Source organism: Acinonyx jubatus, chromosome A1, assembly GCF_027475565.1.
Source record: "Acinonyx jubatus isolate Ajub_Pintada_27869175 chromosome A1, VMU_Ajub_asm_v1.0, whole genome shotgun sequence".
Classification (NCBI taxonomy): Eukaryota; Metazoa; Chordata; class Mammalia; order Carnivora; family Felidae; genus Acinonyx; species Acinonyx jubatus.
Genome location: NC_069380.1, coordinates 135,180,589 through 135,206,736, shown reverse-complemented (window position 1 = coordinate 135,206,736; position 26,148 = coordinate 135,180,589). Strand labels below are relative to the sequence as shown.

The window sequence follows — 26,148 nt, the reverse complement described above, 5'->3', positions numbered from 1 at the left end:
AAAGCCCTTGACATTGGGATGATGATGGCTAAGTCAACTCTAACAGGATGGCATTCTAAAGGGATAAATGCAGGGTCCAATAAACCAGCTGCATGAAGTACAGGATTGGAAAATGCGACTTAACAACAACACTCATGAAAAAGACTCAGGGATTTTAGCTGACAGTAAAATGGATTGATCATAAAGCTAAAGAAGCTTAAACTTCAAGGCTTCTTACTGGCATGGTCCCCTCCCAAAGCCCCGTACTTAACTGTGTATTGATAATTTTGTTTTCTTTTTCTTAAGGGGAGCCCCCAATTTATGTAAATGACAGCACTCCTTAAAGCCTGCATTCCCTCCCCACTGACATTTGATTAGGATGTTGACAGTCAAAAGTTACTTTCAGACTTAAAAGATGATTACATTGAAAACTACAGAAATCACTGACACACAATCCTAACACGGTTAGTGACCCTTGTAGTACGGTGTCCAGTATGAGTCATGGCATTTTACAGAAATTAGACTAAAACCAAATGAACAAGCCAACTGAAATGGCTGGCTCCTTCTCCTTGGCCATGACCTCTAAATGCTAGACTAGAGCCCCTTTCTCTTCTAATATGCTTCTGTCTCTAGATCACTTCATCTGGTTTATAATATGCTGATGGCTTACACATATCTCCAGCTCAGCTCTGAGTTCCTTGAGCCCTCAACTCATGTATCCAATTGTCTCATAATGCCAAGGCACTGAAACATGACCAAGACAACTCCTGAATTTCTCCCATATCCATCTCATCCTGCCACCAGGTTTGGTTGAGAGTGACCAGAGAATGTAAGAAACTTTTACTATCTTCTTTTGTGAAGAACAGTGTGCAGATCTGAAAATAATTATTCTGAAAGAAAAAAAAAAAAAAACTGGCAGTGTTGGTGAAGGGTGTCAGAAACATCACCAGGTGGAAAAGGGAGCACATTCCTTCCTTGAAGATACAGTGAGACAAATAAGGAAAAACTCACTAAGAGACAGACTGAAAAATGTCCCAGGAGATGTGATTTCACATCCTCGGATTTCAGGGAGGAATGGGTCAGCCAGATGACTGTTCTATCTGTAAGTTCTGGTTTTGTAGTTGACTTCCAATGACTAAGACTCCCAAAACCTGAAGCTCAAAATGTACTGATAATTATATTTTTCAGTCCATTTATTTTTAGCTATTCTTATTCTTAAAAAACTGCAGTTTTTTTTTGTTTTTCCTAAATGGTGTTTCTGGTTTCTGTGGAGTGACTAGTATCTATCAAGGACTGGATAAATGTAACAAAACTAAACACCAGTGACCTTCACGGTCGCTTTGTTACTGACTCATTCTGAACTCAAACCCTTTTTCCAAGGCCATAGTAGGCAATCATGGTGACCGTTGGTCTAGTCCAGCGATTTCCAATCATGCAGGCTAAACTCTAGTAGCCTTGGAGGTGGACAGATAACAAGCTCTGGAGAAAGATGGGGCAAAAGCCTTCATTTTCAAGTGGTAAAGATGGTAAGGTAAAGGGGCCATGAGTGTACCCTGGGGCCCCTTCTTGCTGTGGGAAGCCAGGGCTGTCTGCCTCAGAACCCAGCTGACATTATGCCTTCTGAAAGCCAGGGCTTTAAATGTTAAGTGAAATGTTCCTTTTCACAGTTTTTTATTCCCCCAGTGGGGGGAGAGTGAGACACTGTTATGTCACCTGGCCAGAGCTTTCACAAAGCCTCCGGGCAAGCCAAACAAAGCCAGGAGGTTTATTTACCGCTCTTGCCGGCGATGACAGGTACACAGGGACCTCTCTGTGAACCCCAGGGTTAAAGAAGCTTAAATGCAGAAAGACAGATGGCCCTTTGCAACACGCGGGAGACAGAGGGGCCAGCATCTCAGGAAGTTCTCAGGAAGATGGTTTCAAATGGACACAGAGACTCCTTCTGTGCACACATCCCTCAACCCCTCCATGTAGAAACCTGTCATCCACTATGGCCAGGTCCCAACCTGCTAAGCTGGTGGCCCCTGAAGTGTCTAACTACTATAAACAAAGAAACAAAGTGAAAGAGGCAGTTTTTTTGGAAAGAGAATTTTCCCAGCCAAAATAAATTCTCCAGCAGAAATAACCAAATTAAACTCTTCAATCTGATTTTACCAGATACCACTAATGTCCTATAGTATTTAACACCTCACCTGTATCATCACCGAATAAGATTTATTTATTTGAAATATTAATGCCCAGGTTTAGTCCAGCGACCTTAACCATCTTTTTCTTGGGGCATGGATATGCCCCATTTTCCTACTTGCCTTCCTTTCTTGAGCCCTGCCTTTGTTGGGCTGTTCAAACATTGGGACCAGGCATGAAGAGTAAGACCAATCAGAAATAATTAGACCAGGAAAAGTAAATACAAATTTGAAAAGAGATCAGGGCAGTTAAATCCTACCAAAAGTCCAAGAGATCTTTGGAGTAGTCTTTCAGAGAAGACGAAACCTGGGTTTTCTTTTTGGCCCTGTCATTCCAATTTTCTCCATCATTTTTGCCATCTAAGCCCCCTCCACTGGTATCTCCAGCACATTAAGAATGGTACCAATTCATTATAGATGGGTGCTCTAAATTCTTTTGGTGATGAGTCACAGAACTGTCATATGTCATATCATGCAGTTTTACTTATTTGAAAGGTGAGACATTCCCTCCCCTTCTCCCAGCTCCACCCAGTGCTTTCAAAGTGGAGCCTAAGGCTACAACTGTAAGCAAACAACTGTAAAGCTTAGATATTTCTAGACAGGAGCCCACCTCTTGATCGGTGAAAATCTCTATGAAATTCTGGAAGGAGAAAGAGCCGGACTGGAGAATGAGCTCTCCGGTATTTTCAAAGCACTGTCCTGTCAGCACGAGCAGCTTGTGTCGAGCAGCATCAGTGATCATTAAGCGCACCTGAAACAAAGCACAGGGAGCAGGACGTGAGCCATATCCAACGCCACCATCCCACTTTCAGGACAGGGCTGGCCCAGGTAGGGCTTGAAATCTATTACCAATGAAACTCATTCATTTTCCCAAGGGAACTGGACAGAGCCAACGACTATGGTCATCAGCTCGCCCAGGAATGCCATTTTCCATGTTTGCGATGGCCAAGCCAGCCGTGGTAGTTGACTTACTCCCCCTAGTTTCCTTGCCTTTCTGAAAGCAGTCTATACAGTTGGCAATCATTTGCTCCACAGCTGTGTCTGCTAGCAGCACACAGCCTATGAGACTCAGGGATATCTCACAGGTTGAGTCAGCAAGTATAGTCCAGATCCCCTGACTGCTGCTTCAGGAAGCACAGGTTCCCAATGAGGGTCCCAAGTCAGGCCCTCCCTTACAGGACCCCTTTCCTTCCAAGCCATACACCAAAAGCTCATCTCCAAACGCCAGCTCCAGTGGGATCAGCAAGGTGCCTGACATTGAACATAAACAAAAGGCTGCAGCAAATGGGAATCTTTTAAAGAGAATCATAATTGGTTTGCACGAAAGAACTCTCTGTTCTTTAAGTGGCAGGAAGCCAGCCTGTCCTTCAGCAGACACGCTGCTCCAAGCACCAAGGTATTCGTTCTGATCACAGCTCAGTTCAGCACAAATTGCCAGGCAGCATGCTAGACACCAACGGAGGGATATAAAAGTAAACAGGATATGACCCATGGCCCCCAAGAACCCTAAGCTCTGATCAAGGAAACACACATGGGCTGAAGTAACTGTTCCAGCAAGTTACTGTTCAAGCAAGCCTGAATTCCTTAAAGAAATTCCTCATGTTTCCTTTTTCCATTTCAAGTTGTCTTTACTTCCTGATTCTGTTAGTCACAGAGAGACTACTACCCTGCTATGTGCCTCAACCTTGTGCCTTCATGGACCGTCAAACAGGTCCTGCTGATCTGGAGCCAGTGGAAGTGGGATGAAAACAGTCTACATAGGAGCACCTGGGTGGCTCAGTTGGTTAAGCATCCAACTCTAGATCTCGACTCAGGTGATGATCTCAGTTTGTGAGTTCGAGCCCCACATCGGGCTCTGTGCTGACAGTGTGGAGCCTGCTTGGGATTCTCTCTCTCCCTCTCTCTCTGCTCCTCCCTGCTTATTCTCTCTCTCTCTCTCTCTCTCAAATAAATAATCTTTAAAAAGAAAAAAACAGTCTACATGATGATAGCCAAAAAGTAGAAGCAACCCAATGTCCATCAACTGATGAATGGATAAACAAAATGTGGTACATCCATGCAGTGGGATAGTATTTAGCCATAAAAAAGAAATGAAAAACTGATATATGCTACAATATGATGACTCTTGAAGACATTATGCTGAGTGAAATAAGCCATACAGAATATGGTATGATTCCATTACCCAAAATACTCAGAATAGGCAAATCCACCAGGCAAAAAGTAGATTAGTGCTTGCTGGCAAGTGGGAGGAATAGGGATTGTTGGCTAATGGGTTTCGGACTGTTGAGGGGCGACAGACATGTTTTGGAATAGACAGCGATGATGACCACACAACTTTGTGAATATACTAAAAACCAATGAATTGCACACTTTAAAAGATGGATTTTATGGTATGTGGATTATTTCTCAAATTTTAAAAATAGGCTCAAAGCATGAGCAGAAGAGATGCTGTGGATAATGAAGGTCCCCCAGGGACTAAGGCAACTTTAATGTCCAAGAAGCAACCCAATCTCAACAGTACTAAACTGTAATAAAAGAAGTGGGAAATGGAGATATATCAATTCCTCTGACCTGGAGGGGGCCAGGGATTCTTGGCTTCAGCCAAGTTCTAATCTTCCAGTAGTCTCTGAAATACCCAGCTATTCTTTTTGGCAACGATTTCAAATGATAGTAATAATAATATTAATAAGAACAACCAACATTTATATTCCAGTGGTTACACACTCTGTTTTAAGCATTTGATACTTCTAATCACAACACGATAAGTGCTGTTGTGACCTCCATTTCACAAAGATGGAAACTGAGACAAAAAGACAATAAATAATCTTCCCCAAGGCCACCAGCTAAAAAGTGGCAGAACCCAGGGAGTCTGGCACTAAAGCCTATACTCTTGATAGCCATGTATCCTCCTTTCAGTGGTGATTAGAGGGGGAGCAGAATGGCTTGAAGGGGGTTTGCTTCAAGATACCATTTTTCTCCAAATTTGTGTGCTGAATGTCCTGGTTTGAGGGCTTGCAGTCTATTTCCCCCTGCTACATCCCAGCCAGACACTATCCTGGCAGCACACCCTCCATAAATACCCAAGATTTCATAACCCCCTGACTATACAAAGTATTCTAGTTCTGGCTAGCATCTTCCACCTTGTCCTCATCGGGAAGGGCAGTCTGGCATGGTAATCAGATACAGAACCAGCTGCTGACTGGGGGTAAAGAACTTCTCCTCTCCTGCGTCCTTCTTCTGCCCCACCCGCCCCTGCCCTTCCAATATGGTGGTCTCTGTCCACCGCGTGAGGCCCTGCCCCAGACCCCCGCAGAGCCAGATGCTTACCTCAGTGCTGACTGCTTCATCTGAAGGGTTGATCAGGACCACTGTTTCTAAAACGTCACTTCGGTGATGAAGGATCTTTTGTCCTAGAGACACAAAAACACAGACAAAAGGGGAGACCTTTAGCTTTTCCAGATCAAAACTGCCCTGCTGGCTGCAGGGACAGCAGAGACTCTGCTGGGCACGCAGCCCCGAGACTCTCCACGCGATCTTGGGAAACACAATTGGTGTTCCTACACAAGGGCACGGACCCTGCAGGTTCCTCCCAGAGTTGGGTCCGGGTGTCTGGGGCTCTTCATACTCGCACAACCTTCGAGTTTTCAGGGTTGCCCGCCAAGCTGCCTCAGCGCGTTAATGGCGGTTTTCATCTGAGACGAGGGGTGGATGCCAGGAAAACTCAACGGGGCTCTTGACATTTCCTTTCTCATGGTAATTGGGGATGTTTCTCCGCATCAGCCTTTTTTCTGGTGAGAATGGTGCGGAGATTAATTAGGAGCCCGATTGTGAGATGAATGACATCCAGAAACCCCAGCTAACAATTACCCAACAACCAGAATGGCTGTCTGAGGCAGGCTTACAGGCTGTTGGGAGTATTCGTTAATTAATTCACTTGCTCATAGAAAAGTGGGGAAACTGTGAGCAAATGAAGAGTGGAGAACAACTCTCCGGCCGGACAGAGTGGTCAAACTGCCTGTAAAGACAAGCAAAGTTGATGGAGAAAAACAAAGCAAGGTGTTGCAGGGGTGAAGGAGCCTAAGGAGGACTGAAATCTTAGAGGGCTTCTGGCTCCACATCACTGATTTCCCACACCTTAAAGGTTTTAGGGGCATCTGGGTGTCGGAAACCATCTCCAGTCGAAGTAGACTGAGGCCTGTAGAAGACCTTCTACGTATACTCTCCCCTTTCCTGGACAATTAGACAACAAGTGACCAGGTGGATGTGTGGCCACAGTGGGCTATATATGCTCTACCAGTTGATGAGGAAGAGAAAAGAGTGGTGTTCCCTCAGACATATGGAGGGGAAACATGTCATTGGAGGGTAGACAAGAATATGTCTGCTGCTTGGAAGTATAAGGAAACTTGGATGACAAGACAGAATGGAGTGAAATCTGGGGGAAATAAACACCAAAGGAGAGGAATACAAGAATAGAGAATGATCAAAAAGCAACTGCTTTCCAGAAAAATAGCTGGGCAGTTCTTGAAAAAGCTAAAATAGAATTACTATACGATCTAGCAATTTCACTCCAAGGTAGATTGAAAGCAGGGACTTGAACAGATACTTGTATGCCAATGTTCACTGCAGCATTATTACAAGAACCAAAAGGTGGAGACAACCCAAATGTCCACCTATGGATGACTGGATAAACAAAAAATGGTATATCTAGGCAATGGAATATTACTCGGGCATAAAAAGGAATGGAGTTCCAATGTGTGCAACAACATGGAAGAACCTTGGAATAAGTATGCGGAGTGAAGTAAGCCAGAACAAAAGGACAAATACTGTATGATTCCACTTACATGAAATATCTAGAATAGGTTAATTCATAGAGTCAGAGAGCAGATCAGAGGTTACCAGAAGCTGGGAGAGAAGGAATGGGGAGTTACTACTTAATAGGCACAGAGTTTCTCTTTGGGGTGATGAAAAAGCTTTGGAAATAGAGGTGATGTCGCACAACATTATAAATGTAACTAGTGTCACTGAATTGTACATTTAAAAATGGTTAAACTGGCAAATTTTATGTTTTACCAAAATTATGTATTTTACCAAAACTTAAAATTAATAGTACACCCAAAACTGTTCAACAGTACACTTTAAATGGGTGAACTGTATGACATGTGAATTGTACCTCAAGAAACCAGTCTAGGGTCCACAGGGACTTTCTTCCTTTATATCATGAAGGACCAGAAGTCCTATAGAAACAAACATACTGAAATACCGCCATCACATCATCAAACCCATTCTCCTCCATTGTCTTCTTTCCCAAGAGCTAATATCTCTCAATAAACCCTTCATTAGAAATAGAAGAAGCCCAAGCTAAACAATAATGATGTCAGTCTAAGGTCTAAGCACCTCACCAGTACTAACTCATTTAATCGCCTGGAGGGCTCTTTGACAGAGGTACTGTGATTGTCCCCTTTTACTGCTGAGGACAAAGAAGTCTGCAAAGGAGCACTAACTAGTCCCAGGTCATGCAACTAGGGAGTGTTCGAGTGAGGACCTACACCTGGTGCACCTGTCTGTACAGCCCCCAGCTGCCCCGCTCTGTGGGGTTGGTAACTGGAAGCAGGATTTGGAAAAACAGGCGCGGCAGAACAGTAAGCACCAGGGGAGAGTTAGGGGAAAAGCCAAGGGAGTAATAGCAGGGATGTGCTTCAAGAAGCAAGAAGCCAGAAAGCATTCACAGATTATTGGCAAAAAGCGAAAAAAAAGTCAAAGGTGGCAGAGTACCGACACATAAAGAAAGAGAGTGAAAAAAAATGTGTGGTATCCTACTCCAAATGCCTGAAAATGAAGAAACCCCAAAACAGAACAATGGCACACAGTTCGAGCAGATGAAGGACTGAGCTTCGAGAAAAATAAATTTAAGCCATGGGAAAGAATGCTTATTATGAATGCCAAAATCTATAATTTGTTGGGCATTGTTTTTTTGGCTTGGTTGTTTTTGCTTTGGACAGCCATATGCACTTAACGCTAAAGCAAAAGAACATCAAATTGAATAAGCAAATGATAGAATGACAATCAGCAAAACCCAGAAAACCACCCCCTTTCTAGGTCCTTTCATCAGTGGCCTCCTTGAAACAAAGACTGTGGGGGGAGGTTCAAAAGCACAGAGCTGAGACGAAATCAAGCAAAATCTGAAGACCAAGGAGAAATGAATGGTCATTTCCTTGATCATACTTTTGACGTGACTATTTCCGACACACAAAGCCGTGCGCAGGGAGCACAATGCCACGGTAGGACTGCAGTCCTGGCTCTATCCTGTAGGAACCCACAAAGGGAGGCCTGAGCGAGGTACACACAAGCGGCTTCCTCCCCAAGAGATGGTAAAGGAATCAGAGCCCCTTTCTTTCCAAAGGGATCTACGCAGTGCCCAATTCTGCTAACCGCAGCTTCCAAACGCACATCTAAGCAACCATAGCCCAGGGCGGTCCGAGCTTCGCCCACTCAAGCAGGTCCTTCCCCAGACACACAGCAAGGACCCTGCTTCCCAGGCGTTCCCTGGCAGAGGGCTTCTTACCAACCACGAGCAGCTCTCTTCCTCCTTGGCTTCCTCACTTGCAGCCCCAACAAATGCCATGTGACAGCCGCCAGTTACCTCTACTCCCTCCAAGTCAATTTTCAGACCTGTTTGCTCAGGAATTCAACTAACGATGTACTTTCTGTCCATCTTTGGAAAGACTGAAGGCAGTGACACAGACGTGCACCAAGATGCCATGGCTGCTCCTTCAACAAAAGCCTTTTTATAGGATTGGATTTGAATGAAGGAGGGGATTTAGAGAGAGAGAGAGAGAAGCTTCAAGGTCTTGTCACAGCCAGACTGCTGGACAGATTCTTTCCCTGGACGATGTAACCAGGGGCTGGGCCTTGCTGGCATCTGGCGAGCGCAGGGGCTGCCGAAGGGGCTGGAGCCCCATGCCCCCGCCCCGGCACACCCCCCCCCCCGCCCCCCCCAGTGGAACGCCAGCTCTCCCGGGCGGCAGGCAGCCGGGATGCTTGCAAAGTTGCATATTTGGGGAATGTTTCACACTGGGAAACAGGCCAGGCATTCTGAAGGAGAGGCCACCACCCTCGCCTGCAAAGGTCTCATTCAATTGCCTCAGAAAAGAAGTTCCCAGGAAAGAAAGACAACCTGGTTGCGGCCTCTCTCTCTCTCTACCATTATAGTCTGCCTTCCCCAGAAACTGCTCACAGCCAAACCATTAGGCAGCCCCCATGAATAGTCAACTCTCCTCAGCATCGATCTGAGGGAAGCAAAAGCAGGGGCTTGAGATGGAATGACTGTGTTGCTTATTGCTTTGATAAGAAAAAGCCTTTTGAGGGATTCCCCACAAAACTCACTGTAATTGTGAGGGTTCGATCCTGGGGTAAATGGGGCAGGGACTGTTGTATGACAAAAAAGAAGTCTGTAAAATCAAAAGAGGATGGCCCGGGGGACCCCTGAAGCAGCAGGGTCCTTGCAGACAATGAGACCTCTGTCCGTACACTCCCAAAGGCTATCTTTGAGACTCACATAAGCCTGTAATTTTCAGTTATTGCTGGGACTTTATTCAGTCATTCCAAGTCTGACAGATTATTTCAATCTATGCATTTTTAAGGGTTGGGCTGTTTTCGTGGTTTACGGTTTACTATATCCAGGAGACTGAAATCTCTGAAAGCAAAATGTTATTCTCTAAGTATATAACTTGTAGGATGCTTATAGTCTCTTCTCCACAGAGTTTAATATCCATCTAAACACACACATACAGGCTCCTTCCTGGTTTCTGAACAGGTTGACCATGACGGAATTCACTGGCACCCACTACCCACCAATCCCTGTAAGACTTGGAACCTTCTCTCTCGCACCCAGCTGAGCCTTCTCTCCCAGACATATCCCACACATAAGTCCTAGAACACACTGGCCTAGCAGTGACACCGTCCCAGCTGGGGCCAGAGCAAGTCCCCCAACAGTCTCAGCGCAGACAGGCAGCTGCTTAATGAAAGAGCCCTGCGCAAGGGAGAGAATGCCAGATCCAAAGTCAGAGAAGCACTAAGAGGAGGAGGGAGCCCCTGATGAAAATAACAACCAGCGATGATGAAACCTTTCAGATCGCCCATAAGAGGGCAATCGCTCTGTATGTCTTGAGCCTGAATGTTTAATTTTCATCTCCATTAATGATCACCATGCAGAACTTTATTTCTACCACTTCCTTTTCCTGAAAAATGAACACTTTGCAAGCATCATCTAGAAATGCAAGTCACAGAAAATAAAGAAAGCCTCAATATCTATTCAGTATGGAAGGAAGAAAATGAGAAGGGTCATGACTCACTGGTGCAAATGCACTGGTGACCAGGAGAGAGAGTCAGGGCCAAGGCCTCCAGGAAGACAAAGAGCCCTCGCACCCACCCACCTCTGCCCCTCGTTCCCCCCTCTCCACCCCCTCACTCCTCCTGCCCCATCCCCAGGTGAAAACCAGAGGGAATTCTTTTTGGAAATGGAATTTGATATTGTGATTCAGCACTAGAAAAACTTCCAATTTGAAGAAGCAGAATCTTAAAAAGGGTTAAAGAAGATTCTAGAGTTAGAAAGGGAAAGCCCGGGGTAAAGGACTGGGATTATTTAGCCAAAAGCAAGGGCTGGAAGATCAAGAAAAGGCCACAGGCCCAGAATGTCTTGATGTTAAAGTCTGTTTTCATTGGAGGGAGAAAAGAAAGAAAGGAGGGAGGCAGGGAGGAAGGAAGGAAAGAGAAAATAAAAGCAATGACTTCTCCGACTCTACCTCCTCACCAAAGTGGATTTTCCAAGAGAAAACCTCTCACCTCCAACCCCCACGAGCAAAAAACATTCCCCAGGGTAAAGTTTAGCTAAACGGGTGAAATCAAGAAATGAATGGTACTCAGTGCAGGAACTAAAAATTATTTCCCGATCGGTCTGCCAGCAGCTTTTAATAACAGCTTTTTATTTGGAATAACATCCAGGCCTCCTTTCTGCAGGAATCCACAGGATAATGCAAAGCAACTATGCTAAGAGCTGGGGGAAGTCTGAAGAGAGAGAGAGAGCTGGTATGGAGAGAGGGGAGACGCCTGCATCGGCAAAGGTCTTGTGAATCCTCTTTCCTTCTCTATCCTTTGCAGCTAACCCCTAGCCCTGGTGGGAACTTGGCTCCTGGGCTCCCTTCTCAGAGGGAGGCAAGCCAGGAAGCCTCCAAGCAGCAGAGGCCCATTCTCAGCAGCCTTTGTTGGTTCTCCCTGTGTTCCCTCTATCCCACCTCATCATGTCTAAGCGAGAAAAAAGGGGGTGGACATGGGTTACACAGTCACGGTGCTTCTGTGAGGCTACAAGCAGCCATGTCTTTCCCAGGGGCCCCAGCGTGAGGGCTCAGAACTGGATGCAGGAAGGCTGAGGAGCCCGACCTAACAGCCACCCCGTTCCCTGAAATAAGGAAGAAATCCCCTGAGACATGAGGGAGAACATGACCACAAGGGAGGCTAGATAGCTCAGCTCCTGGTTCCTGCCACCGCGACGCCTTTAGAAAAAACAGAGGTGCTAGGAGGCTTGGTACCTCCTGATGACACGGTCCCCAAAGATCAACAATGTCAGCACAGGACACAGAAAGCCAGGCATCGCCAGGAGCCCACACAGCTTCCCTCCCCAGGGAAATAAAACTCCTGACGTTGGAAGGAGTCGGATTTCCCAGGGGCCTTCACACATCAAAAGCAACTCATTCATCGTTCACCTTTGTCAGCTCACGTAGCTCTCAGCCTCACCCCCCTTCCCGATCCACCTCTGTCCAAAAGAAAGGTCTTCAAGTTGTGACGCCAAGAGTCTCCTTGAACACACAGCCTGGGTCAGCCACTGGTCAGCCAGTGCCTGCTGACTCCCTCGCCCCTCGGCAGGCACGCTGGCCTCCCACACGCACCCTGAGACTCACTCCCTCTTTGTTTCTGCTGCATAGTCGGAGCCCAGTTCTCTCCCACCTTTCCCCTGATATTCCTGGAAATGGCGTTTCTTTTCAGTTGGAAGTAAACTTGTTTGTCTCTGCTTCTGTTTCACCTCTGATGTATGTTCCTGCAAGTCACATCGCTCTCCGAATGTTGAGGGTTCGCTTGTTTTAAAGAGAGTAAGAACTTGAATTCCATTATAAATGCGTTCAGGAGACTTCATAAACCATTGCTTTAAATTTAAACACGTTGATCATTGCTTGGGAATTAGACAGCTTTTTAAGGATTTTACCTTCGACATCTTTTGTGTGATACAGAACTTAGTTATCATAGAATCTGAGAATATACCGGTTTTCCTCTACATTTCCTGGATTTAGCTCTTCTTGCTTGTTGTCATTTGGTTTAGTTTTTCATGGGTTTACCAGTCCTTCCACCCTATCCTTCTCTCAGGTTCTGCACTGTCTTCTGCTCTATGTTTTCCCCACCATTAGCCACCCAGATAAGCAAATAAGGGATGCCTCCTGGACCCCGGAGGCTTTCTCCTCGTCCTAACCACGTTCCCTGCATGCAGATGCAGATGTAGCCTTAGCAACAGGCCGGCCAGCCGGCCCTGCTCCTGGTGGCAGAGGGAGCCTCATCTTGCACCCCCTCCTGTTCCAGCCGCTGGGGAACTGCTCGCACTGGGGCACAGGCCTGGTGGGGGATGGGGACACCAGGCAGCAACAGGCCCGATCCCTTCTGTAGGGTTCTCATCGTACCCTCTTTCCCAATCCTCTCTACAGCATTGTTCTCCTCCCAAATCCCATTCTTCTAGGGTCTCCTCTCCCCTCTTCCCCTTTTTTAAAGGCCTCAAGGGAGAGGAATGAAAATCCAGGCTACGAAGGGTTACAAGTGGGAGAGAGTGGAAGAAAGTAATTGGGTTCCTTTTTCTTCTAATCTATTTTATGGCCTAGCTGAAAGAAGTAGAAAGTACCAAAGACGATGTGGATGAAGGCCTGGCTACCTGGAGAACAGCTAAGGAAAAACAGCAACACCAACGTGGGCACCAGCTAAGGGAGAGACGACAACCGGAAAGCTGTTTCTTCAACGAGGTAGATTTTAGAATGCTACAAATGGAGGGGAAAAAAAAAAAAAAAAAGGCACCGCTAGTGAAGGGCTATATATTACCTGTCAGGGGAGCCAACTCCAACTGTCAGCAAAAACAGAGATCCACATCTATCTAGTACTTTCCCGTTTACAGAGCACTTTCCTCTGGTTTGTGCATTTAAAACTTGATGATGGTGTTTCAGGCCTATGAACCGGGTCGTCTGGGCCAGCGCAAGGTGGGAGGTCCCAGTGCCCTGTTCCCCAAACAAAACCTGCTGCAGACAAAGAAAAATACGTATGCTCCTCATGCACAAGAAAGAAATGCCTTCTGCCTTTAAAATTCAAGGAGTCCAGCAGCCAAGGAGAGAGCCTGTGACAAGAACTTGTCACTCCTATGGCATAAGAAATCAGAATTTCCTCATCTCACAGAACTGGAAGGGGGGGTGCCTGAAGGAGCTCTGGTGACAATTCCATGCTCCCCACTATCTTCAAAGATGAAAAAGACAAGCCTCAGGGGTGAACTGTGGCCTGATCATAGGTGAGTGACTGCTGCATTTGTACGGCTGCCAAAGGCAATTCCTATGCCTGCCCCAGACAGTTCTATTTGGGAATAGGTGCTAAAATACTAAGAGCACTACCTTTCCTTTGTGATGCACTGCATGGTTTATAAAACCTTTTTTTTTTTCATGTTTGTTTATTTTTGAGAGAGAAAGAGTGCAGCAGGGGAGAGACAGAGAGCGGGGACAGAGGATCCAAGCGGGCTCCACGTGGACAGTAGCAAGCCCAATGTGGGGCTTGAACCCACCAACCCACGAGATCATGACCTGAGCCAAAGTTGGATGCTTACCCAACTGAGCCACCCAAGTGCCCCTATAAAATCTTTTGACTTGCATGTTACCTCGGTGTATCACAAAGATTGTTATTATTATTCTTTCTCTACAAACACAGAAATTGAAGTTCGTGGGGCAGGCTGTTTTAGTAAGAGCCACCTGCCTTGTCCAGCAACACAGGAATAAAATAAGCTATAAAACTAGGTGTTAAATCTAGCCCATTTGACTCCTGATCCCACTCTTGCCATTGCCCCTCAATGCTTCTCAGATTGTCTTAGGAGTTTACAAGGTCTAAATCCTAATTTTTTAAAAATAAGATTTGCCTGGGGCGCCTGGGTGGCACAGTTGGTGAAGCGTCCAGCTCGGTTTCAGCTCAGGTCGTGATCGCATAGTTCATGAGTGTGGCCCCTGCATGGGGCTCTGTGCTGACAGTGCGGAGCCTGCTTGGGATTCTGTCTCCCTCTCTCTCTGCCCCTCCCCTGCTCTCTCTCTCTCTCTCTAAAATAGACATTTAAAAAATTAAAAAATAATATTAAGATGTGTTTGAGATACATTTGCCTTAGGATATTATAGAATACTCCCTGCATTTGGGATATAGGTTTGGGAATTCTTTTTGTTTTGAGGGACACCTGCCCTGTGCCAGATACCCTGCCAACTGTTCGGTTAAACCATGAGATTGCCAATCTCAACCTCGCGTCAACTCAAAAATGGCACTTTCCTGTGGTTCAACAATTAGACCTCACCTTCTTGAGATCAAAGTAGGTTTCAGAGAATGTTTTTTTAATCTTACTGGGCTTCTCCTGGCCTTTGTAAGAGATGCTATATTCCCTATTTACTAAGACAATGTGAATTAGTTAGAGGACACAGTTTTCTAGAGTTCAATTTGGGCAAGTTAGTGCTACCTTCATAAACTAGCATTGAGATTAAAACATGGGTGGGATGCTAGCCCTAGCCTGAAGGGAAGATAGTTTAATGGGGATACTTGGAGTTTTGACAGTGTCTCCTTTGGGAAGTAGAAGTCAGAAGTAGTGTCTCATACACAGCAGGAGCTCAATCAATATTTGATAAAGGAATGAATAATAAAAATGGCTAAGATATATTGCATACCTGCCCTGGGTCAGACACTGACCTAAGTTCTTTATGTTGGGTTATTGCATTAAATCTGTACACTAATCCCATGAGGAAGGCCCTATTCTCGTCTTATTGATGAGGAAAATGAGGCATTGGGCAGTTCAGCAACAGCCCACGGGAATACACAGTGAAACTAGGATGGAAACCCGGTGGTCGGTGTCCAGACCCAGGCTCTTAGCTAAGAAGACATTTTAAAGGGAGGACAGAAGACAAATGACAATCAGTCTGACTTGGGGCCCTCTGGGTTTGAAGTTCCTATGGGAGTTCCCAGTGGTTCTGTCCAACAAGCAGGCAGAAATGTGGATGTGAGGCTGAGGCAATAGGTTGGACCAGATCTGGGGGGCATCAGTGTATTTTTAGGTTGGTGCTCTTAGAGAATGCTGAGAACCTTTTGCTGCAAAAAGTCCTAGGAAACACCACTATACAAAGGGCAGATAAAAGCAGCAAAAAACCCGTGAAGGTGATGGAGCACAAGGAAAGTGATGGTACCACTGCCTTCTCTCCTCCCCTTCACCCCCAGCCCCAGAGGTGACCTACACCTGCAATGCCATCTTGATTTGCAAACTTAATCCACCTCCGCAGAGAGGAGAGGAGACACAGAATATTCCAAAGACCTTAAAGAAGCCAGTAACATCTCGTAGGCGCTTTTCAAACGCAAAACATACCACCAAGACCTGCATAGCCACAGCAGCATCACATCGCTTAACCGGCGGGCATGGCTTTTTCTTCTGTCTGGGACACATCCGCCTGGTGGAGCAAAGACTGTACAGTTCTCAGAGTGTAATATGTCCCAGGATGCTCTGAGGAACTCAATAAAAATGTGGATCTGCATGGCCCACTCTCAGACAGTCTGGGTCAGAAGGCAGGGGTGGGGCCGGGGACTCTGCATTTCTGCAATCTTTCAGAGAATTCTGATCATTCTGCGGCCCCTTCTTTGAGAAACAAGACAGTGTGTATAAAGAATACACTATTGATCAACAACAACGTAGTAAGTGATCGTATTTAAAGTCATCCTCACACTGCTTTTAATGAATTCCTATCCTAATGTCTGAACATAGTGCTAGAATTATTTCCCTTGGGAGCAAATGTGATCATTAGAAGCTCAAACTTTTCCCAGTAAGTATTGATTCTAGGAATCATCTGACAGTTTTATCTGACATTTAATTTGCCATCCAACTCCTGCCATTTATCAAATCCAGGGAAACCGCCGACCTTTCACCCTCATCGGTTACTATTTAGAACCAAATCTTCACACTATTCACCCTCAAAGCCAGATACCTTAAAACCAGAAATCAAATTAGTCCTTTTGGTCCTGGCTATTGAAAAGGAAACAGAAAAAGAAAACTATAAATGGCTGACATAACAAATATCACACGTAGTATCGAACCCCTTGGACACACTCTAAGCTCTAGGCCAAGGAGAAACAGCATGAATCGATTTTTTTTTTTCCCCAGGAAAGTCCCAAATGGACTGGAGGATGATGCTGCCTCCAGTGGCGGTATCAGGCTAGGGCAAAGCAACAAGCCTGGTCATCTACCAGGAAGGTTACTTCTTAAGATCAAGACCCTGACCTGGGGAGCGCCTGCGTGGCTCCGTCAGTTGAATGTCCCACTTCAGCTCAGGTCGTGATCTCAGGGCTCATGAGTTCGAGCCCCGCATCAGGTTTTCTGCTGTGGGCATGGAGCCTGCTTCAGATCTTCTGTCTGCCTCTCTTTCTGCCCCTCCCCAGCTCATGCTCTCTCACTCTCAAAAATAAACATTAAAAAAAAAAAAAAAAAAAAAAAAGGGGGGATCTTGACCTGAAAGTATGAGGCTCAAGGGATCTGATCTTAGCTGATGACCTGAGTCCTGAGATCTGATCTTAGCTGACGTGGTGCCTCAGCCACCACCATCTGTGACAGGTAATGGAAAGGCGGATAGTCACATCCTATGTTCCAGCTGGTAGGAATAAATCTGGCTGTTTCTTTTCAAGCATTTGGCATAAAGCCTCAACACCAAGGGAAGTGTGATTTTTGTTGTTTGTTTTAGTGTTATTTATTTATATACTGCCTCGTTCAGAAGGCGGAGGCAGAGACGGCTAATTCACACATGCTGGTGGAATTGGCACCTGTATATTTCCACTGTGCGCTGTGTCTGTGTTAACCAGTCACGGCTCGGTGCTCAGGCTGCCCAGAAAAGTACACTCAGTTCTTACCAACCTGGGGTCTTCCCTGTCCTGGGGCCGGAGGGGGATTCTCAGCACACCAGGACCGCAGCCCTGACTCCTTTGTACTTCCTGTCCTTTGCCCTCAGTTATGTGCCCCTCTGCTGACCCGGAGTGAAGTTTCACTCAGAGCGTGGTCCTCACCTTCTCTCAGTCAGGTGCTCTCCTCACATTTCCCTGACTCCACAGCACACTCTCTCTGTTTTTAAAGGTCTGTTCGTTAAACTCGTGGCTCCTAGCCCGTCCTTCATGATCTCCACCACATTTCAATCCCTTGCTGTGCTCTGACAAATGGCCCCAGAAGGACCAACATCTTGGTTCATGTTTTCCTCTTTAGTGTGCCCCTTCTCTCATTCTAACGGAGAAGTTAAGTCTCCCCTGGCCAATTCCACGTTATTCTTTTCCACTCTCTGTGTGTTGTTCTAATAGACAGCATTGGCAGAAGAGAGCCATTTTTGAGCACTCCATAAGACATCTGACCACAAAGCCTCGGGTGATATTTGAGCCCTGCTGACTAAAAACTGAAGACCATTGCAACAAAGTCTTCACAGGCTAACTGCTCTGAGCATGTCCTCAGAGATTCTGTCACAGGGGATACTGAGCCCCTGTGTATGGGGTGGTTCCAGCTCCTCTTGGTGGGCCCAGAGACAGGAAACATTTATCAGAAGAACTCTCTCCAACTATACAGCCTTTGCCTCTCACCTCTCCTCCCTCAACCAAACCCAAACCCTACTTCTTAGTGGCAAAATATCGATTAGAAGAGCAAAGGAAGCCGTTACGTGAACTAATTCAGTATTCTCTTAAGAACATCATACACAGAGTTTGCCTTCTTATGGCCTTTCACACCACTTCTTATTTTTAGAGGGGAGGGGCGGGTATGGAACCCAGCTCACTGCTGACTCAGGCCTCATGTGGAATCATACGTTGATGAACAGGAAGCAAGACCTTGACTTTCAACTCAGCCACTCAGTTTCTTCATTTCACCCAATAGCATTTCACTTCAATGAGTTATCCTATTAAAATTTTACGTGAAATAAACCAGTAATTTATAGTGTCTATGTATTCACTTAATTTATACTAAGTAACTGAAATTTTCAGTGTATCAGATACTCATGCCAACTGGTCACTGTATTTATTTTTCACTCCAGTGGGACAGTTGGCTTACAGGTTGCTTTAAATAAAGGGTGTTGTTTGAGGACACCATTTACTATGTCATAAAGTAAGCCCTCATACCTACTTAAATCTAATCAATCCCTTGCAGATCCCGCCCACATTTTGTTTCCTCTGGGAAGATCTCCTGTCCAACTCCCAGAGTTGTCTCTTCCCTCAAAGTCCTGATGGTGGTTAATGGTCCCTAGATCACATAATTCTATATGAGCTACGGCATCCAACTAAATTAGAAGGTATTAGTTAACAAAATGCTTTCACAAGCTTGTGAAAATCACGTGCAAGATCTCATTTGGACTCCTTGCCAAGTTGGCAATTTTCACATAAATCTCAGAGAACCCAGATCAGGCATTCCACTTAGAGGCATTCAGATATTAACGGTCTTTTTCAAAATAGGACAGCTAAAAATACAGATACCTGTCGCTGCACACACCATCCATGCAATTTCGGAATAGGATTTAATATAATCATGTAGATTGAAATTCAGCCTTTAGAAATGAGTAAGTCAGGTGATGTACCTTTCAGGAACTGGAAAATATACACCTGAGTCACCATTCGTAGAAAGCTCACTGCCCTACATAAATAAAAAGGAAGCATTGTCTAGTTCTTTTAAATGATGAGGGCCTCCAAACGTCCCAAAGTGTCAAGAGTTGTTTGTCTTTTTCACAAGTACACTGAATTTTGCCTCTGGCCATTCAGCCACCCCTATTGTTCCTTAAAAAAATTAAACTAGGGCATCGTTAGGAAGATTTCATTTTGATTTTATATTCAACTACAAGGGAAGGGCACTCTCACATGTCCCCATACCACACTTGACTTTCTCTGGAAGATTGTAGCTGAACAACTCTATCTGCAGATCTGGATAAATTTGATATAGGAAACAGGGAATAAATTCAGGGCCATGTAGTTGGTTTAAGATTTACTTAACAAGCAGAGATTTGTTTCTGATACACTTCAATAAAATCTGGCTAAGGGGAATTTTCAAAGCATCGATACATGTATTCTGAACCAACAGACATAGCTTTCCTGGGGATAAAGGCCAAAACCTACCATGCAGAAGTGATTCAGACAAGCAGTCAAGTAAATTCTACTGTCTTCGATCTTCTTTTAACAAAAACTAAAATTCTGGGTTAGAATGAGTTCAGAGAAGAAGGCAAATAAACTGGGGACTTTCAAAAATGCTTTTCAGAAAATCTCCAGATTTTAGTTTCCATGAGAAAAAACAGGTTTCCCTAAGAAAATCAGCATGCATAAAATCACTTTCTACACTCCTATCTTGCATTGTTCCCTATGGGTTGGAGTATAATGCAATTATCCATATGCACGCTAAGCAAAGTTATGATGCACTACTCTTTGCTCTTTCACAAATAAAACGTGTACACTGAGAGTACATTTTGTCCCAGTAAAAATGCTGACACGTAAGCCAGCTCTGGAGAAGAATGCACTGACTCCGGCTCCAGAGTGTGTCCTCAGAGGGGGCTCCAGAGTAGAACTGAAAGAAAGAGCATCTGATTCTGCTCCAGAAAGTAGCACTGAATACTTCCCATCTGTTTTGGAGGAGATGCTGTCCCGAGAGAAGATACAATGATGAGACAGGCACACAAAGGTTGTCGAGGGCACTACTCACTCAACACACTCAGATATCAAGAAAAGGCAAGGATTCAAAATTAAGGGTTGGAAAGGCAGAAGCCGAGCACGCCTGAGTGCTCGTTGGCTCAGGGCCTTGAGGGGCAGTGTGAGCTGCACAGGGAGGGGAGCCAAAAAGAGGTGAGCAGCGCTTGACCTGTCCCCTGAGGTCCGCAGTCCAAGGAAAGGAGAACCTAACCTGTTCCTGATTCCCGGCTCCTTCAAAGACAAAAGGGACCCCAACACCTAGGAAGTCGTGACATACGTCCTGGGTCAGGTTTAAGGCTTTGGCACTTTTTTCTAAGAGGCTAGAAAAGTCTACTACATTCCTAACTGCAAGGCTGGAGTGCAGAAGGTCAGGGCCTAGTGACGATCACAATCAGGGATGCACATTTGTCCTAGATGATTCCTGGCGCTCTCCCCGGTCTGGCATCTGGAATTCAGTACAAGCTTATCTTCCATGGAGAGGCAGGTACCAGTGGGTTTACCAGAGTCCAGTTATTATGCAAACCACATGGAAGAAAAAGGACGATTTTTGGCACCTGGGTGCCTCAATAAGTTAAGCGTCCAACTTCAGCTCAGGTCATGATCTCACGGTTCATGGGTTCGAGCCCCTCATTGGGCTCTACACTAACAGCTCAGAGCCTTGGAGCCTGCTTCAGATTCTGTGTCTCCCTCTCCCTCTCTCTCTGCCCTTTCCCCACTTGTGCATACTCTGTCTCTCAAAAATAAATAAACATTTAAAAAAGCGGGGGGCGGGGGGGGGGGGGACGATTTTTCTTCCTGCCTCCAGGCAAATCGATGTGATCCTCCCTTTAAAGCCTGACCTTTTTCAGTGAAGAGGTACCAGGACCTGTAAAGGCTTCCCTCTTGCAGAGGACTATTCTGGATTAGGCTCTGGATGTAGCTCTGGAAGCAGCTTCCTAAATGAATGTCAGCTCCAGGTGAAGAGAATGCACCTTCTCTTGCAAAAGGAATCTGCCCTCAGACAAGGAGCATAGAAAATGGATGAGAGGGGCATCTGGGTGGCTTAGTGGGTGAAACGTCCAACTTCGGCTCACGTCATGATCTCGCAGTTGATGAGTTCAAGCCCCGTGTCGGGCTCTGTGCTGACAGCTCCGAGCCTAGGGCCTGCTTCGGATCCTGTCTCCCTCTCTCCCTGCCCCATCCCTGCTCACGTGCTCTCGCTTACTCTCCTCTCTCCCTCTCTCTCTAACAATAAACATTTAAAAAAAAAAAAAAAGGAAGAAAATGGATGAGAAAAGGAGTTTAGTATATAAAACAGAGGTTTCCCCTCACTGGCATTTGACTATATATTCAGTATCTTTTGTGTACTGTAGCTAAAAGTTTAATTTTAGAAGTTTCAAGGGACTTTTAAAACATCTGGAAAAGAGGCTCAAATTCATGTCACTTTTTTCCTTTAAAGGATATAAGCTGATGCTTTAATGTGCTTTCTATAGTGTTCTGGAAAATATCTGTACCACCTTTTTTTCATACCCAGTAAAATGCATTATGAAACTTCCTAAATGTCTCATTTCTACAAAATTGATTTAAAGAATAAATTACATCTTGGGGCGCCTGGGTGCCTCAGTCAGGTAGGCATCGGACTCTTGATCTCAGCTCAGGTCATGATCTCACGGTTCATGAATTCGAACCCCACATTGGGCTCTGTGCTGACATCGCAGAACCTGCTTGGGATTCTGTCTCCCTGGCTCTCTGTCCCTCCTCCGCATGCTCTCTCTCTCTCAAAATAAATTTTTAAAAAATTAAACTTAAAAAATATACTTAAAAAATAATAAATTACATCTTTTTCTTATTCTAAAAAATTAAGGGTTCTTGTGGTAAAGATAAGTCCACTTGCCAATACTTCAACCTTTGGAATTTTGATGTCAGATGTGAAAAAAAAAAATACTTTTCTTCCCTAGCCCATTTTTCTTTCTAATATAAAATACCTATGCACTTTTATAAGCTTCATTAGAGAAACCATTCTTTTAATACGCTGGTCTGTTTTTATTTGATTTGAAGAATGACAGTTGCCCAAGGGTATCTTAGTGAACACTATAGGCAAAAAAATATTCTAAGTGAGTCTTTCCTATTAGTGGGTAATTAATTTAAGTGGGCTCCATTGTGTGCCTTCCCCTCTCAAGTTTGCATTTGTGTCTTATCTAACCAGAGAGGTGTCTTGTCAGAGGTTATAAAGAGGGAACCAGCTCATATTTTCTGGAAGTTATGGTAACTCCTCTAGGAGTTCATCTTGCCAACTTGCCCTTTTTGCCACAGGTGGAATTTTTGCCAGGATTTAAGAAATCCAACTAACCAATTTCAGACTGTGGACCAGATGCTGCAGAAAACATCACACACCATTCTGCTTACTGATTTTCTCTACAACTTGCACAGAAAAGACAGGTGCTGACCGAGCAGCAATGCTCAGCCATCTTGTAAACTCGAATCCTCGGTTTCCCTTTGTTCCCTCTCTCTTTTTTTGTCATGTCTACATTTTGGCATTTCTGTGTTGCCTCTTTGGTTTCGGAGCTCTCCGACCGAGCATTTCCCGTGAAAAGGGGAAAAAAGAAATATAGCAATTAGCATACATTATGCGGCTGCACCAAACTAGCATACTCACAAACATGTCTGTGTGAAGGACAAGTCGGCCCTGTTTTGTCTTGTTTCCTGGACCGTCTTGCCCTGTTCACAGCCTGCCAGTTGCCAACTAGAGATGCCCGCCCTTCCCTTCCTCTGCCTGCAACTTTCCCAGCCACTGCACAGCCCAGCCAGCTTTACTGGTTTGAAGTATTTAATGAGTTTCTAATTCAGTTTTGGCTCTGGAACCCAGCCAGCTACTGCTGCCTGGGGCTTGCATTTCCCTTGACACATTATCAGAGAACAGCCAGAAAGACAAGTCTTGTCACTATCGGACTTCAATGGGGAGGATCCTCTTGGCTTCACGTTATCAGGCGGCCTTGCTGACTGTAGACAGTACAAGGGCTAAAGCTGTCCCTGAGAGAGCAGGGGGAGAAAGGGAGGGACACACCTCTGGATGCTCGGAACCAGCTTCTTGGGTAGGAACACTGCTCTGTCATCACCGGGCCGCAGTCCAGCAGGACAGGGAGAACTAGACTACACCAAATACTCATTGGGCCCAAATCCCATGCATTTTACATACAGGTGCCCGTCATATAACAGAACCCTGGAATACCCTCCACCATGATTCCAGGGGCCCATGCTCTCCCCTAAGACGGTAGGAATGGAAACGGGTTCACATGCCGCCCTCACTCCCCTGGACTCCCAAGTGGCTCACACAGTGGCACTCCTCAGAGGAAGGCTCTGTATAAGCCACAGAAGCTGTTACCGCGGGAGAAAATAGCAAGAAAACATTCTGACACTTTAGGGGCGCCCGGGTGGCTCAGTCAGTTAAGCATCCGACTTCAGCTCAGGTCACGATCTCACGGTTAGTGGGTTCGAGCCCCGCATCGGGCTCTGTGCTGATGGCTCAGAGCCTGGAGCCTGCTTCAGATTGTGTGTCTCCCTCTCTCTCTGCCCCTCCCCCACTCATGCTTTGTCTCTGTCTCTCAAAAATAAATAAACATTTAAAAAAATTTTTTAGTTAAAAAAAAACATTCTGACACTTAAAGAGCTGAGACATGCCTCATAAATTATTCTGTTTTTATGTTAGTGATGCAAACCACAGCTAGGATGTTTCAGTCTGCTCCACCTGGTCTTTCTGGGGTTTTGCATATGCTGTTCCCTCTGTCTGGGATACTTGTCCCCTCCCATTTACTTGACTGCCTCCCACCGTTCCTTCAGGTCTTGGAGACACAGCAGCACCTTTGGCAAGTCTTCCCCCAGTGCCCATCCAGGAGCAACTGCCGCTCGCTTCCTATGACCACACATGCCACACGGGGCTTCTCCACGCAGTTAGCATGGAAGCCCACTCTGATGTCAGAGATCAGATTTCAAGATGGAATCCAGTGCTTTCTCACTGACGGATGCTTGGGCATTAATTTACTATTCGTGAGTGGAGAGGACCATGTGAAAAAGCCTCCCTAATTGAAATTGTAGTTCAAGGTTTTTGAAAAGAACACAGTAATTATCGACGGAATAACAGATGTAGAATAGTTGTAAAGAGGCTTTGCAAATGAGGTAGATAGGAAAAGAGGTTGATTTAGACTAAAAGTTATAGTTAGAGATTTTTAAATAGCTGCATAAATGTATCCCACACAAGCTATGATTCTACCTATTCATAAATATCCAGGAACAAGTTGTTAAAAATAGGTAACTGACTGAATGTAGTCATTAAATAAATGACTATATTTTACTTACAAAGATGGGTTTTAGATCCAATCAACTGATAATTTAAAGCACTTTAGAGTCGAGGCACATTTCCAAAGACTAGCTGGATGGGGTCGGTTACCTCATGAGGTAGTAAGGCACCCACTGTGGAGACAGACATGAAGCTAAGAGCTAATGGTTCACCTGGAACTAGATAGAACTAGCAGTCCTAGAAAGGTGGCTCCTGACTCCAGCTGACCCATCAGAAGTACATAGAGCGCTTGTTAAAATTACATATGACCCATCCCAATCTAGACCTGGCAAATCAGAATCCTTGGAGTCAGGGTTAAAATCTGTGAGTTTAAAACTCCAGGTGATGATTCTGATCACCAGGCAGATGTGGGAGGGTTTAGGAAGGCTTCCATATAGAATGGCATCTAGATGGGACCTAAAAATGGTGGGTAAAATGAAGCAAGAAGGCATAGAGCAGGTTATCTCCAAGACCGGGGAAAACAAGCCCTCAGGGATAGGGTGATGCAGTCCAATGGGAGGGCTCACTACCAGTAACCCAGCTTGTAGAAATGTGAATCTGGACAAGTCTATTCTAAATCCCTGTTTTCCAGACATTAAGTTTCAGGAAGGCTCAGTGACTTGTCCGGAGTCACAGAGCAAGATCTTGGCAGAGCCCGGAGTCAAGCATAGGTATCCTGGAGCCTAAGCTTTTTCTTCCCACAGGAGCCATTGCAGAGACTAAGGATGATCCCACAAGGCTTCTTGTGTATGATGGGGATGCCTTCCTCCTATACCTGCACTCATACAGCAGACAGAAGCCGTGGTATCATCCATTGAGTGGTATCATCTCAAGCGACATCAAAGGTCCTTGATTCTTAACCTAAACATTGCTCAGATTCCTTATTAGAAGCCAAAGATGGGCTGCTGGAGAAGCAACTTAAGCTCAGTTCTTAGGTTACCTATTTGGGGGCAATGATGGCAGAAATATGGAATCTCATCCACTTAGGCTGAAACTGTTGGACACACATCCTCTCTTCTTTTAGAAAAAGAATACACTTGGGGCGCCTGGGTGGCTCAGTCGGTTAAATGTCCAACTTCGGCACAGGTCACGATCTCATAGTTAATGGGTTGGAGCCCCGCATCGGGCTCTGTGCTGACAGCTCAGAGCCTGGAGCCTGCTTCAGATTCTGTGTCCCTCTCTTTCTGCCCCTCCTTCAGCTCATGCTCTGTTTCTCTCTCAAAAATAAATAAACATTTAAAAAAAATTTTTTTAAAGGAAAAGAACAGACTGACTGCAAAGCCTAACTGCCTGACTTACAAAACGCTTTAGAGTGGAGGCAGGGGACTCTAACACAGGATGTCCAGTGAGTCTCCTCTCCTTGGGCTCCTCTAGGTTTTGCTTTTACAGCCCTCAGAGACCCCTTGTGGCAAACTCCAAAAGACGGATGAAATGAAAATCCCCACACACTGTACTGGAAGGCTTCGCACCAGGCGACATAATAACCCTGAGCAACCCTCACGGTGCTGTAATTACACATTCAACCCGTGTGCGTTCATACAACGTAAAGGTCTCCAAGCGGACTGTAGGGAGTGTTTTTTAATGATAATGATGTAATACTGACTAAGTCCCTACTGTGTTGGGTCCCTCACAGTGCACGGAAACAGCAAAGCCTCTGGGCTCCACTGAGGTAATAGATTC

General features: G+C 45.4%; 1 protein-coding gene and 1 long non-coding RNA gene across 3 annotated transcripts in view; one reads left to right on the top strand and one right to left on the bottom strand.

Moving 5' to 3' along the window:
* The window catches only part of MAP1B (microtubule associated protein 1B), a 100,710-nt gene that overhangs the window by 23,491 nt on the left and 51,071 nt on the right, over positions 1–26,148 (bottom strand). Inside the window, exons 1-3 of one of the 2 annotated variants that reach the window (XM_027040293.2) lie at positions 8,725–9,044; positions 5,490–5,572; positions 2,773–2,913 (exon numbers count right to left, since the gene is read on the bottom strand). In XM_027040293.2, coding sequence (XP_026896094.1) covers positions 2,773–2,904 — 132 coding nt within the window. In that variant the 5' untranslated portion in view covers positions 2,905–2,913; positions 5,490–5,572; positions 8,725–9,044. Of the gene's footprint in view, positions 1–2,772; positions 2,914–5,489; positions 5,573–8,724; positions 9,045–26,148 lie in introns of those variants that run through there. The other variant, XM_015074585.3, reaches the window with a different exon arrangement.
* On the top strand, positions 10,483–16,642 carry LOC128315911 (uncharacterized). The gene is made up of 3 exons (XR_008299089.1): positions 10,483–11,281; positions 13,079–13,216; positions 15,693–16,642. It is a non-coding gene; the product is annotated as an uncharacterized LOC128315911 (long non-coding RNA).